The following is a 15,959-nucleotide window of genomic DNA, read 5'->3' as shown; positions in this document are numbered from 1 at the left end:
CATTCAAAGTCCTTTATAACTTGGTTCCCTCCTACCTTTTTGGTCTTCTTATATCCTACTCACCCTCATGTACTCTACTCTATACAGCTTCCTTGTTGTTCCTAACACGAGACAATTAATTCATCTCCAGACTCCATTCATTTTCACGGGCTGTCCCCCTTACATAGAATTCTCTTTTTCCTCATCTCCACCCTCTGGTTCCCCTGGCTTCTTTCAAGTCTCAGCTAAAATCCTATCTTCTCCAAGTATCCTTTCCTAACCCTTCTTAATGTTACTGACTTTTCACTGTCACCTATAGTTTACCTTCTATATAGCCTGCTTGTTTATAGTTGTTTGCATGCTGTCCTCTCCATTAGACGGTGAGCTCCTTGAGAGCAGGAAGCATCATGCGCCTTTCTTTGTATCTCCATTGCTTAGACCAGTGCCTATTATATATACATAAACCAGTGTATATGTTTGGTTCTTCAGTCATGCCTGACTCTTCATAATCCCCTATAGGGTTTTCTTAGCAAAGATACTGGAGTAGTTTGCCATTTCCTTCTCTAGTTTATTAAGACAAATAGAGGACGGTTTCAGACCTAGTGAGTATCTGAGGCCATATTTGAACTCAGGTTTTCCTGAGTCCAGGCCCAGCACTCTATCTACTGAGCTACCTAGTTACCTCATGATGTAGTAGGTATTTGATAAATATTTGGTTGAGTTTAGTGGTTCTTAGTTGCCTACAGAAAACGATGTTCTGTCTGTAATCCTAGGGTAGCCTCTTTCCCCTAAACTCCTCTCTCCAAAACTAGACTAAGTTGCAGGCACCCTGGACAGATTTGCATTTGCTCACAACCATAGCTCACAAGTTCCTATCAATACATTTACTTTTACTAGTCAGCCAGAAGACACATTGAATTCAAAGAAAAGATATTTAGTGAAATATCATAGTAAGAAAAGTTGGAGTAGTTTTCCCTATAATCCAAGGTATAACCTCTAACAAATATACCCATTCTCAGGGGAAAGATTTGACGTGCCTAATGAACAGGTGTGGAGGAGCAGACATATTGAGAACATACATTGCAGGTCACCTCTTCATGCTCTTGGTCTGCTGCTGTCAGCTGATGAGGTCACTGGGTTGCTCCATCTCGGTTTGCCTTCTGCCAGGATCACATGACATATTCTTTGGTAATGATTTAATAGTTTCACAGTCACTGCTGGGCAGTCCTCTTCTGATCTCATAGCTGCTGCTGCATGCTGTTTTGTGAGTTTTGTGGTAAAAAAGCTTCTTTCCTGTCTTCTTGAGTATACCAAAAATTTCCCTGAGTTCAACAGGGAGTAAATAAATATAAAATGATCAGAAATTTCTAGCTCACTAGTAGCTAAAGCAGTGTGGTTTAGAAAGGTATTTGGCTTTAATTTTAAATTGTAAGCTGTCTTACAGCTCCTGAGCCAGAGCCAGGCTCAGTGCCACTTTAACTGTGGGCCACCATAGCCAGCTTAGGGTTAAATGCCAGGCCATGTAACCCTAGGTAAAGGTAAAGTCTGGCTTTTTAACTTAATTCAGAAATTAAATTAAAGGGGCGGCCAGGTGGCTCAGCGAGTAAGATCACCGGTTCCAGTGTTGGGACGACCTGGAGATCGAATCCCAGGCTCAGACACTCAGCACCACACCCAGAAATAACTGACCGGGTAACCTTGAGCAAGTTACTTAACCCCAATGGCTTAAAAAAAATTAAGTTAAAATAAATTAAGGTAGCTGGCTGATATAGTAGATAAAGTGCCTATTGCTATTCTAGTTATAAGCACTAAAGTATCTTAAAGTATTAGCTATTATTACTATTAATGATGGTGACGGTAGCAAGTAGTTTAAGGTTTACAAAGTGATTTACTAGGAAAGGTCTCTGCTTGAGCTGAGTCTTAAAGGAAGCCAAGGATTCTTAGAGGTAGAAAGAATGGAGAGCATTCTAAGAATGGAAGACAGCCAGTGCCAAGGAACAGAGAGGAGAGAGATGGAATGTCATGTATAAGGAGCGGCAAGTAGACCAATGCAAAAGTCTTACAGAACAAAGATTGAGAAAAGGTCATTAAGTTTGCCAATGAACTCATCATTGACTTATGCAAGGGAGTCCATATGGCTCAAATGAATCCATATGAGTCCATATAGGCTGAGTATATGGATTTAGGATTCATCTATCTATGTAATTCACTGATATTGCCAAGGAAGAGTTTTTTTTTTTAATTTTACTTTTTTGTATATGTATATTTGAATATTTGATTTTAAAACTGTGAATTTCAGACTCATTCCCTTCCTCCCTTGTCACCCACCCTTACTGGGAAGATGAGCAGTTCAGTATAGGTTGCACATGTATGGCTAATGCAAAACAATAACATAATAGATATATTGTAAAAGACTCACTATATTTCCCTCCCTCCTATCCCACCTCCCACTTGTTCTATTCTCTACTTTGATCCCGTCCCTTTTCAAAAGTGGGTGCTTCCAACTACCCACCCCCCCCCGGCCTGCCCTCCCTTCCATCATCCCCCCTCTCATCCCCTTTCCCCCTACTCTCCTGGAAGGTGAGATACCCTATTTAGTATGTATTTCATTCCCTCCTCAAGCCAAATTCAATGGGAATAAGGTTGACCCATTCCCTTTTGCCTTCCTATTCTTCCCCTCCATTGTAATCATTTTCCCTTGCCTCTTCTATATGAGATAGTTTACCCCATTCTGTCTCTCCCCATCTCCTCTCATTATATTCCTCTCTCACCTCTTAATCTCACCTTTTAAGTATCATCGCTTCCTGTTAAATTGGTCCTTTGCCCTCTATGTATACCTATAAACAAATATACACATTCACATATGTATTCATATGCCCATATACCCTCATATATATATATATATATATATATTTCTATTCCCTTCAACTACTGAGAAAAGTTTCATAAGTTACAATTATTGTTTTTCCATGTAGGAAGCTTAATATTTCAACTTTGATAAGTTCCTTATGATTTCTTTTCCCTGTTTACCTTCTCATGCTTCTCTTGCTTCTTGTATCTGAATGTCAAATTTTCTATTCAACTCTGGTTTTTTCAACAAGAATTCTTGAAAGTCCTCTATTCCACTGAATGACCATATCTTCCCCTGAAACATCATACTCAGTTTTGCTGGATAGGTGACTCTTGGTTATAATCCCAGCTCCTTTGACCTCTGGAATATCATATTCCAAGCCCTTCGATCCCTCAGTGTAGAAGCTGCCAGATCCTGGGTTATCCTAATTGTGTTTCTACAATATTCAAATTGTTTCTTCCTGGCTGCTTGTAATATTCTCTCCTTAATCTGGGAATTCTGGAACCTGGCTATAATATTCCTAGGAGTTTTCTTTTTGCGATCTTTTACAAGAGGTGGATTCTTTCAACCTCTATTTTGCCCTCTGGTTCTAATGATTTCTAGGTTCTTACTTTGACCATGGCTTTCAGGTAGTCCAATAATTTTAAAATTATCTCTCCTGGATCTATTTTCCAGGTCAGTGGTTTTTCCCATGAGATATTTCACATTGCCTTCTATTCTTTCATTTGTTTGGATCTGTTTAACAGCATCTTGATTTCTCATAAAGTCATTAGCTTCTATTTGCTCCAATCTAATTCTGAAGCAATGATTCACCTCATTGAGCTTTTGAGATTCTTTTTCCATATGGCAAATTTGGCTTTTTAAGGCATTCTTCTCCTCATTGCCTTTTTGAGCCTCTTTTACCATTTGAGTTAGTCTATTTTTTAAGCTGTGATTTTCCTCAGTCAGGCTGTTGACTCTCATTTTGTAATTTTCTTGCATTGTTCTCATTTCTCTTCCCAATTTTTCCTCCACTTCTCTTATCTGCTTCTTAATGTCCTCTGTGGCCTGTAACCAGCTCGTATTTTCCTTTGAAGCTTTTGATGCAGGAGTTCTGACTTCATTGTCTTCCTTCTGTTCCATGCCTTGCTCCGTTTTGTCCCCAAAATAGGAGTCTAATGTTGGAATCTTCTGTCTGCTTTGTTTACTTTGCCTGGTCATGTCGCCCCTCAGTCACTTGACCCCTGGGCTTTTTGCCACAGTAGGACTCTGCCACCAGACAGGGGAGCTTTCATCCCAAATGCTGACGTATTCTCAGCTGGAGGTATTAGATGGGTGCCCTCTCTGACCCTAGGACCTCCACCCTAGACTGCAATCCAGATCCAAGAAGGTTAAAGCAAGAGCGATTACCCCTCATACTGGTGCTTGGTCCCCCTACACTGTGCAGGCCAGGAGCTGAAGCTGCCATGGCGCTGGCTGGCTGTGCCAGGCGTCTCAGTGGTGTCTCAGTGGCTTCTCGCTCCAGGGGCAAAAGCCAATGCACTTCCACTTACTGGGTCCAAAAGTCCAGACTGCACTGACCTCTCACTTTGTCCTTCACATCTATGTGTTGATAATTCTGGAAACAGCCACAGCTGCTGCTGATCTGGAGTCCCTTCTGCCGGTGGCTGGTCAGGCCCTCCCTGGGGCTAAAGCCTCGGTGTGAGGCTGGGCTCGGCTCCCAGAGCACTGGGCTGGCTGATTCCTGCCAGCCTGCCGGGCTGTCCTCAGAGGGAGATTAGTTTCTCTGTGTCATTTGTGGGTTCTGTAACTCCAAAATTTGTTCAGAGTCCCCTTTTCACATGGATTAGGGAAGGTGGAAGCCAGAGCAGTGGGGAGGTCCTGCTTCTACTCCACCATCTTGACTCTGCCCCCAAGGAAGAGTTTTTTGGGGGATTTGTTTTTGTTTCAGTATTAGAAGACTTGTTATTAAAGCACATGACTCTAAGTTTTCTTATTGTAAGTAGTTTACTTTTTTTTAAGGTTGCTATGATATATTGGATATAGAGCTGGACTATAGGACAAGAAGATCTGTGTTCAAGTTGCCCATCTAACATGTACTGGTTATGTGACCCTGGTAGCTAATTTAATTTCTAGCATTCTGGGCAACTCTCTAAGGCCTTAAGTTGCCATTCCCTATAACAAATGAGTGGTAACTAGGTGGCTTAGTGAATGGAGCACAGGGCCTAGAATGAGAAAGACCACAGTTCAAATCCAGCCTCAGACTTTTACTGTGTGACTCTGAGCAAGTCACTTAATCTCTGTTTGCCTTAATCCCTTGGAGAATGAAATGGCAAACCACTCCAGTATCTTTGCCAAGAAAACCCCATGGATAATATTGGCATGCTATGGTCCACGGGGTTATGAAGAATTGGACATAACTGAACAACATACCAAATAAAGTCTCAGGTCCTATGTCTATTCCTATCTCTTTCCACCTTTTACACAATAATAATTATCTGCTACTTCTCTGGGGTTTTCCAGTATTCAGTCACAAGTTCCAAGCCTATAGTTTTATAAGAAGAATGGCAGTGAATAAGGGAAGACAATGAGCAAGGGAAAAGGCACAGGTTGAAAAGAGTTCTACTTCTTCCCAGTCCATAAAGAATGTTAGAAATAAAACAATCTATATTAATGTGTCCCCCTTCTCCCCCACTGATGTGGACAACAAACAACTTGATAGGAATTAACAATTAAAAACTAGCTCAATTTGGAATGTTTTTCAAACTGTAAGCATAAATCTAATGACAATCAGCGCCCCCAACAAATATCCAGAAATAATTATTTTCCAAAACTGAGACAGAAAGACTCCCTTTCTATTTTCTTTTGACAAGTACTTCTGTTTAGGTAAGTCAGTTTATGTAAAAGGCAGTAGAAAGTCTTTTCATTTAATTAGCTCATCATGAGCATCCTGCCATTATGAAGATGGAGACATAGCTCTGGCTAAATGGAATCATGCCATTGGATAACAAATCTTGGTTTCCCCTTTGAAGGACTCACTTCCAACTCCACATATTTCCTGAGCAGATTCATGATGCAGAGGATCACAGACGTATTAATTGTGCACACCAGCCACAAAAGAGCCGAAAGGGGACAAAAACATCTATTTTGGGCATCAATGTTTTTCAAAGAAAAGGATGAGCAAGTGCTCTCCTACAGAATTGCGTACATCTAATACTCTCCATGGCTTTCAGCATCTTACCCCTTCAACCTCAAACAGCAACACTCCTCTCTTTTCAGAGGACTGATACTGCTTTTTACTTTTAGGCAAACCTTGGAGAAAAAAAGCAATTCCCCTTGATTTATGCAACACGATGGAGGGATGCTTTTAAGTTAATTCATAGCTGTATAGATTGTATGTTCATAAGTCACTTAAGGAAAGGAATTTATTAGCATTTATTATTTCCTCAATCCTTAATTGAAGCTGCTTTTTCTAATGCTTCCAGAGCTTGACAGGGAGTAAATAAATAGAAAATGATCAGAAATTTCTAACTCACTAGTAACCAAAGCAATGTGTTTTAGAAAAGGCATTTAGCTTCAATTTTAAATTGAATTCACATATTGGACCTATGTATGTAAGTGACAGACTACAAGCAAAAATAAATGTGTATCATGTGAGGTGTTGAAGTAGAATTAATAACTGGAACTGAGATTAAAATTGTGTTGTGTATTCAGTGTTTACAGAAGGAAATTTGGAGCTGTGAAAGAAGGAAGTAAATTCTGCTTCCCTTGATCTGCTACACTGTCTTTTGCTGTCACTTCCTTGATCCCTGGAATTTTCAAATGATGTATGGTGGGGGGGGGCAGGGAATAAAATGGTCAATCCCACAAGCACTCTAGAGTGTTCAGACTTAAACAGTGCTTCTTACTAAGTTATAGGAGGAGAGAGCTTTCAGCTCTTATATTATGTGTGTCTATTTCTTGGATATATCACAGAGATAGGTGGCATCCAAAGAGCAGGCAACTGATTTATGTTGGCTTGTCTCTATCTTTTTTTTTTAATTTTACTGTTTCCTTTCTCCTATATCCTTCTTTTAAAAAAAATATGAAAAATAGGCCCCTTGCCCCACACATGATTAGAATTGTTATTCTATATTCTCACCTCCTCATGGTCAGATTATGATTCCCTCAGCAAGTATAAATTGAATTCCTCCTATCTATTTAATAAGATGTTAAAGTTGAGCCAATATCCGTTAAAGTAAATCATAGATAGAGACAGCCTTGCAGTTGCTATGGGAACTCAATTGTGGATTTTCTGGCCTCTGTATGGCTTAAGCCTCAACTACAGCCTGGCATCAATGTTATTTAGCATTTATCACTCATTTTGAACCAGAAGATTCTTCAATCCCCAAATACTTATATATGATTCCCCTGATTTTATCTATTAATTTGTCATACAGTTAAATTTGTCATAGAATACATTTAAATATAAGTATAGTACATAATAGAATTGTATACCCAAGGTTTTTAGTTACTGGGTATTTTTCTCTCTGGCATAAAAGCACCAGGAATATTTAAATCCCTTTTGGCCTCATTCCATGTACTTTATCTTCAGTCATTGCAAACAAACCTGGAAAATGCACATGTAAGCATTCTCCATAGCAAATGTTTATTAGTGCGAGGATAATGATCCTCTCTCCAAGTGATCTCATATATTTCAGTAGTCTACAAAGCTCCCTCACTGTCAAGACCCTTTAAAATTTTGTTGGAACCTTAGTTGATTTTATTGTTAACAAAAACATTTATTACGCAACTTTTTAATATAATATCCTTCTAGGTGACATATAGTGAGCCACAGTTTCTTTTTCTTTATAAGGTACAATAGTAATATAAACAAAAGCGAGCACTGAACAGATATACAAAGCTTTTCATTACACACAATGGGCCTTCCATCTAACTGAATGTAATCATATTTAACAATAATTCTCAAAGTTTCTTGTCTTTGGACCCCTTTACACACTTAAAAATTATGGAGGGCCTCTCCACTCCCCTACTCCCAAGAGCTTTTGTTTATGTAGGTTATATCTATCAATATTTGCCATTTTTGAATTTTAAAAATTAGTATTATTCTGAAAATTTTTTTGATCTTGTAGACCTTCTGAAAGGGTCTCAGAGAGCTGGACAACATGTTGAAAACTGCTGCTATACAGAATAGCCATTCTTCATCCATTTTGTTTTTCTCATGTGAATAGTTAGGCCAATCTTTTGAATAGTCATAAATCTCATAGAGGAAACTATGTACTGTTATAGGACATGATCCAATTAGCACAATGTCTTCTACCAAGAGAAACATGTAGAAGAACACATGATCAGAAAAGATTAGTAGATCATAGAGCAAGAGTAAACATAACAGAGGAACATTGAAGTGCTGCACTTCTACCAAGAGAATATTAAAAGATCAAGAGGAAAGCCTCTGTCATGTTGGGTAGATAGAGTGAAAGACTTGTTAAAAATCATATAGCATAATAAGGTGTGAATAGGCTGCCATCTTTAGCTCTAATTTAACTTCTGCAGTTTTCCTGATTTTACCTTTTTTTTTAAAAAAAGACTAAGATTCTTTTTAATTTTGTTCTTTGTTATTCTTCCTATTTTGGGATTAAATTTATCATGTTGACTTGTTTTCTTGAAATAATTCCAGTTAAGGCATTCCTCAATAAGTATTTGATTTTTGAATTCTTGTAAGTCATACTTTCATAACTTCCCTACTTTTTACTCATTTTCCCCCACTCCCTGCTTCTCTTTAACTTTTTATTTTAATTTAGAGAGAGTCCAAGAAGGAGATTGGTAAGAAAGAACTATTTCTTGTGTATCCTTCTATTCAATATTAATTGAGTTAGTGTTTGTGTGATGAATTTATTTTAGGAATTATTCTTAAAATTTAAAGTGCTTATTTTTATTTTCCATCAGGCACATATGCTTGGTTTTTCAGTCCAGACTTTCTGCCCTATATAGTACCAGAAGAAGTCCAAAAAATTAAAATAATCTTATTTTGATTGATGATGCTGTTTTCAGCAGCACTTTGACTTTATCTCTCTGATTTAATGCTTCCCAGGCATTAGAAACACTGAATATTTATTTTGCCACTCATCTTTGGTATGAGTCATTTCTACCTGATGCTTTGCTTGGTGCTGATTCTGGGCCTTTTATAGCTCTTCTGATTCACAGGAGGTTGTAGGCCCTGTCAGCCCTCTTTATTAAATGCTGCCATGCTTTTTACACCACAAGCCCTGGGTGAACTAGTGATTATTTTACCATTATTTTTGCATGGTTTTTCTCATAAAGATGAGGCATCCTTGTGGCCAGAGAAGACCTTGTCAAATTGGGAGCCAGCTTATCTGGTTTGTTTCAACCATAAGATCACAGATCTAGACCTTGGGAAAAGACCTCAGAGGATACCTTGCCCAACCCTCTCATTTTATAAAGAAACTGAGACCCAGGGAAATGATATGAACACCTGTCATCACACAGATAAAAAGTGGGAGAAACAGAATAAGTAGTAATGGTCAGAAGCAGATCCTCAGACTCCAAATCAAGCACTCTTTCTCCTTTACCAAACTCCTGTGACCCAAAGACCTTTCCTACTAATTCCCCCAATTTTTAGTGCTCCCAAATCACTGTAATTTTTCATATGAGTATTGCTATAATGTGAATTCTCTATGTATATATTCTCCATGTGTTATCTATTCTACATATAAATGTCCATGTGTATGTATGTATCTTGCATTTACTTGTATGGGAATATGTTGAATTGTTCCACTAGAAGTTCCTTGAAGGAAGGGAATTTTGCCACCTTTGTATTTCTCTAGTGTCTGGCACCTAGTATGTGGGTAGCTGGATGGTACTGTGGATAGATAACTGTTTGGAATCAGAAAAATTCAGAAATCAGGAATCGGGAAAATTCAGGAATCAGGAAGACTTATCTTCACAAATTCGAATCTGGCTTCAGACATTTATTAACTATGTGACCCTGAGCAATTTACTTAACCCTATTTGCCTCAGTTTTCTTATCTTTCAAATGAGCCAGAGAAGGAAATGGCAAACCACTCCAGTGTTTTTGCCAAGAAAACCCCAAATGGAGTTACAAAGAGTCATACATGAGTGAAATAACTAAACAACAACCACATGTGCTTATTATGCTTGTTGATGGATTGATTGATTGTTGATTATCTACACTGTATGATTGTGCTCACCTCTATGGGATATTGTAACCTCTTCCCAACATTTGGTAAGATTTCCAGTGGAATAGAGCTATCAATAGTGTTCCTTTCCCCATTCTTTTTTTTTTTTTAAAGCAATTGGGGTTAAGTAACTTGCTCAAGGTTACACAGCCAGTTATTTCTGGGTGTGGTGCTGAGTGTCTAAGCCCAGGATTCGATCTCCAGGTCATCCCAACACTGGAGCCAGTGCTCTTACTTGCTGAGCCACCTGGCCACCCCTCCTTTCCCCATTCTCCTGAGGGATTTAGAGCTTGAAGGGACCTCTGAGATTATAAAATCATAGATTTAGAACTATAAAGGACTTTAGAGGTGATCTCCTCTAAAACCTTGATTTTATAGGTAAATAATCTTGGGTCAGTTTCCACTGGAGAAGGAAATGGCAAATCACTCCAGTGTCTTTGCCAAGAAAACCCTATGGACAATATTGGTGTGCTATGGTCTATGAGGGTCCCAAAGAGTCAATACATCACTAAATGACTAAAAAATAACTTAGGCCTAGGGAAATGAGGGATTTACCCAAGGTTACACCAGGGGTAAGTAGGAAAGTCGATCCCCTGACTCCAAACACAGCACTCTTCCTTCTGTATCAAACCTTTTCAGGATCTTGGCAGTCAGCTCTTCTTCCTTACCCTTCTTCTCAAAGTCTTTACTGAAAGCTTTGACAGCTTTCTCCTAATCCCATTGACCTTGATTCTTCCTGTTATGACTCCTCACAAAAGAGTTGGGAATTCACATTTGGAATCTTCACAACTTTCTGGTCTGTTATTGCTTGGCTTCTTTAAGAACAGATGAATCAGAGTGGGTAGATGTCACAATGAGTAAAGCGCCAGCCCCAGAGTCAGGAGAACCCAAGTTCAGTTCTGGCCTCAGACACTTAACACATACACACACAAAAGTAGCTGTGTAACCTTGGGCAAGTTGCTTAACCCCAATTCCCCTCCAAAAAAAAAAGACAAAAATAAAAAAAAAATAAAAGAACAGATGGATCAGTAGAAGACCACAAATGTGGTATCATGAAATTAATTTTAGACTTGGGAGTCAGAAACCCTGGCTTTAAAACTTATTAGCCATTCCACTTTGTGCAATTGATCTGACTTCCCTAAGATATTTATCTCTATTGTAACACATTCTGCCCTATTTTCCAGGCTTGTTATAAAGGAAGGACTTCATAAGCTTTAAAATTATAAAATATATGTTATTTTAAGTGGGACCAGTTAGGCTTGTAAATGGAAAGAGAAATTTGGGGCTCACAAAATAATTGCCATTTGTTTGTACTGATTTAAAATGTAGTTACTCTACTTTGAATAAATCATTTTCTTCCTATGGGCCCCTCAGTTTCTTCACCTGTAAAAGGAGGGGATTAGAATAAATGTTCTGTTAGTATACTTCCAAGGCTAATACTCTGTGATGCAATGAGAGTCATAACAAACAATGGATAACTAACAATAGCTGACCCCAGGACCACCGTTCCATCCCCAAACAACCACACACATATACATGCACACACATATATACATATACATACACATACAACCCCCCCCAAAAAAACCATACATAACCATACAACTAATTTGAGCAAGGAGTGAAGAATAGATCTATAAGGCCAACCAGGGTGAGATGAAATGTTCCTTCTGGTAAGAAGCATTATAAAACCCAGTCTCCCTCTTGGGCCATTGTGAGGCCAGGCCCTATTTGAACAGCTGCTCTCTCACTATCTTGGGCTCCATCTTCCACATTGGTAACAGCTGAAACCTATGTATCAGACCTTTGCTGCAGGTAGCCCTGTTGTAGAAGACTGTACTTCATCACCCAAGAAGCATTAACTCCCAGAATCCCTCTTTCAAAATCAATGCTACATAACAAATCAGTGTTAGGAAAGGCAAAACACTATGGTACTTTTCAAAAGATGTTAAGTTCTATTTGTACTTTGAGATGTAACATATAAGCAAATGCCCCTAGTGATTAGCATTGCTTTCTTTTTTTTTCTTTTTTGGCTTTTTTGGAGGGCAATTGGGGTTTAGTAACTTGCCCAAGATTTCACGGCTAGTGGGGTTTTTTTGTGTGTGTGGGTGTTAAGTGTCTGAGGCTGGAACCAAACTTGGGTCCTCCTGACTCTGGGACTGGCGCTTTACTTACTGTGCCACGCACCTAGCTGCCCTTAGCATTGCTTTCTAATAAAATTGTCCAGCTTTGCCTTCTTTTCTTCCTGAATTCTGGACATATCTGCTTGTCCAGGATAAGGATGTCTATGTCTTGTACTGCCCTACTTGATAACTGAAGGAAACTGAAAAGTATTTCACTATTCCCATCTGATAGTGATTTAGTTCTTATAGTGTTGGTTAGGGTATAAGTACTTCACACCCAAATCAAAGCATTTTTTAAAAGTAATATCAAACTGAAATTGCTCCCAAAAGATAAAATACCAAGTTTGAGGAACTATCAGAACAATAACAGCAAGCCTCCTGCCTCTGATATTTGGAGTACTAATTGGTCATCACCTCTCTGAGCCTCTGCTCCCTAATATATCAAATGAGAGATGGCCTCAAGCTATGAATCTGTGATTCTATGAAATATGCATTTCTTAAGTGCCTATTGTATACAAATCACTGTGAGTTGGAGATCTAGAATTTAGATAAAGGGTTTCTAGCCTTTGACCCTTGGTCTAGGAAAATGGTAGTTGAGGGCAGGAGTTATCCCTGTCCCTCCCCCCCCTTTTTTTTTCTTTTTGGAGGGCAATTGGGGTTAAGTGACTTGCCCAAAGTCACATGGCTAGTAATTGTGTCAAGTGTCTGAGGCTGGATTTGAACTCAGGTCCTCCTGATTCCAGGGCCAGTGCCCTATTCACTGTGCCACCTAGCCACCCCACACCTTTTTTTCCTAACACAAAGTAATAAGTTACTCACTAAATATTAGATTGAATTGAAATTAATTCAAGTAGCTTCCAATCCAGTAGGGGAATAAAGACATCAACACAGTATTATATATGTAACTGTGATTTCATGGGTATGGGCACAAATAATCCATAGGTTTCATCTTTTGGAATTCTTGTCCATATTCTCCCCCAAATTGTCCACAGGTGATCAGCTGAACCCATTAGAGGACTTTCTCTAATTTTTTTTTAACATCCCATTAGCCCTAGTATAGCACCAAAACTGTCTGTTGTCCCTTGCTTGCTCTCTCTCTCCGTCCAACTGGTCCACCCCTTTTCTGGCACCAGCACAGATAGCCAGTACAACACAATAATAGCTGGCATTTGTATGGCACTTTAAGGTTTGCAAAGTGCTTTATGTATTATCTCATGTAATTCTCAAGCTGCGAGATAGGTACTATTAATATCCCCATTTTTACAGCTGAAAAAAACAGAGGCACAGAGAAGTTGTGACTACCCAGGATAAAATAGCTAGGAAGTGTCTGAAGCTGGACTTGAACTCAGGTCTTTCTGATTCCAGTGGATGACTAAGCCCAACTGGAAGAATTCCAAGTATATGACTCTAAATGGTATGCCACTTAGCTTCAGAAATACACAGTACTATATGTTAAGTGCATGAAAAAATTACAAAATAAAGTACTATGAGGTCTGAGAAGGATATTTGTAGGCTGAGAGAGACTAGCAAATGTCATATTTGGTATTCTCTATCTGGAAAACAAAGGCATTCAAGGTTCGTAAGTTCTATTTTAATAACTCATCTCTTGAATCACCCACCTAGTTCTTTGCCTATTTGGAAGTGAATAGCTAAAGCTGTCCCTTAAAGAGCTGTGGAGGAAACAGAAGCATGAGAGAGGAAGGAGGGGATGATCTGCCTGTTGTCTGTTAAATTAGAGTCCATTCCTAAAATGTCAGTGGCAATATTGATTTGTTCCGTGATGTTTAGTAGTGAATAGTGTCTCTAATGGCCTTAAAAGGTTTCTAGTGTTCTTTAAATCAATTTTTAAAATTAATCTTAATATATATGGGCTAGAAAAGGCTCCAGCAGTCATCTAGTCCAACCCTCTCATTTTACAAATAAAGAAACTGAGTCCCATTGAGTTTGTCACTTGCTTAATGTTCTTTGACTATATAGCTGAGTGGAACACTGGTCTCCTGATTCCCAGTAAAGTCTGTCTTCTGTCTTCATAGTTTACCATTAATTGATTATCCCTGACAAATAAATGGGCCTCCAGTTTTTGTCTGAATATAGAGGAGGAAATCATTGAATTGAGAGGTGGCCTATTCTATTTTTGGATAGCTCTAAAGATTAGAAAGAATTTCTAATTGGAAAAAAAATGTTTCCTTACATTGAATCTAAACCTGTCTCTACAACTACCACCCAGAGTACCCTTAATTCTGCCTGGAGGATTGGTGTTAGTAGGAAGTGGAACAGGTCTGATGAGGCTTTCAAATGTAAATGGAAAATTAGGAGATTGGGCTAAGTGGTCTCCAAAGTCTCTTTTTGCCCCTAATATTCTTTGAACTTAGGTGAGAGGATCCAAGGTTGAGCCTTGTCAATATTGGACATCTTTGAAGGGAATTGAAAGGAGATAGATGTCTCTCTCGTGTAGTATTGCTCTGATATCTTCCTTCAGAATGAGTTTGGAAATGTCATGGCCCCAGTTGCTTCCTTCTGACACTTAAAAATTATCACCATCATCCTCATCATCATTGCCTGGATCTGTGATTTCCTTAGTTTGGGGAATTCCTAGTAAGGAATTTCCCTTATAAATTACTGCTGGCATCTTGTTTGCTTTTTCTATTCTTACACCAGGAGCTCTTAACCTAGGGTTCACAGACCCCTAGATTTGAGGGGATCTGTGAATGTGGATGGGGAAAATGAATTATATTATTATTTTCACTGTCTTTGAACTAAAATTTAGTATTTCCTTCCTTTACTTAAAAACATTATTCAGAGAAAGGGTTCTAGGTTTTATCAGACTGCCACAGGAGTCCATGATGTCCCCAAAAGACTAAGAACTTCTGTCTTAGAGATTTGCTTGGGGGATTGAGGTTAAGTAATTTGCTCCCACCAGTATGTGGCAAAAGGTAGTTCCTGAGCTTTAAAAAAGAATTCTCTGTCCTATTGGGAAATAATTCGACTTTTGATGAGGAAGGAGTAGATGGGGCTAGAGGAAGGGACCATATCTGCAAAAGAAAGCCAAGAGCTACGGAAAGGAATCTTTAAACTGGTGTGTGAAATAATGGTTTTGTGATTTCTTCCCTTCTTCTGTTCAAGGTTTTACTTTGCATAACTTATTCATCCACCTTTGACATGAATGGAAGTGCAGTGCTGAAGATTGCAGAGGTGAGTGCCCCATCCCTTTCTCAGTGCCCCCAAAAAGCTCCATGCCTCCATGTTGCCAGCATTGTGAGCTGCTTTAACACTAACTGGAATAAAACATCATGCCAGATTGGTATGGAATGGAATCCTAGATGCAAAGCAAGGCTTCCTCTGATTACTGTTGCCTTTAGCAATTACCACTAATGGGAATTGATTTTCCTTTTTGAGAAATGTTGTCTGTAGATCCCCATCCTTCTAATGATACTGTATGTCTTAGAGCTTTGCATGTTTCAGCTTGCTAAACCCAGGGCTTTAATGATGATAATAACAGTACTAGGTCCCTTCAGACCCATCTTACCCCCTTTCCCTTTGATCATTTAAAAACACATCTAAGCTAAACATAGAAATTTTTTTTTAAAGAACAAGACATGAGATCTTGAGATGCTAATCCTAGTTTTAAACCTAAACAATAAATTATGAGAGGCAGGATTCCATAGTGGTTAGGTAGTCAGCCTTGTTCAAGTATGTTCAAGAAACACAGTGTTTTCACTTTAAACAAATCACTTATTTCCTATTATCCCAAGTGACTCTTTTAAGTATATAAGTTACTGGTAAGTTGCTATTTGGCATTCCCATCCTGAG

General features: G+C 38.8%; 1 protein-coding gene across 1 annotated transcript in view; it reads left to right on the top strand.

Annotated features, from left to right (window-relative positions):
• ARFGEF3 (ARFGEF family member 3) overlaps nucleotides 1-15,959 on the top strand; it is a 229,582-nt gene that overhangs the window by 75,899 nt on the left and 137,724 nt on the right. Inside the window, exon 5 of the mRNA XM_069077269.1 lies at nucleotides 15,273-15,341. Coding sequence (XP_068933370.1) covers nucleotides 15,273-15,341 — 69 coding nt within the window. The remainder of the gene's footprint in view (nucleotides 1-15,272; nucleotides 15,342-15,959) is intronic.

Source organism: Petaurus breviceps, unplaced genomic scaffold (genome assembly GCF_028583685.1).
Source record: "Petaurus breviceps papuanus isolate PSGF00001 unplaced genomic scaffold, PetGlider_PUasm1.0 90977, whole genome shotgun sequence".
Classification (NCBI taxonomy): Eukaryota; Metazoa; Chordata; class Mammalia; order Diprotodontia; family Petauridae; genus Petaurus; species Petaurus breviceps.
Note: the sequence above shows the minus strand (reverse complement) of the source record. Positions and strands in the feature narration are given on the sequence as shown.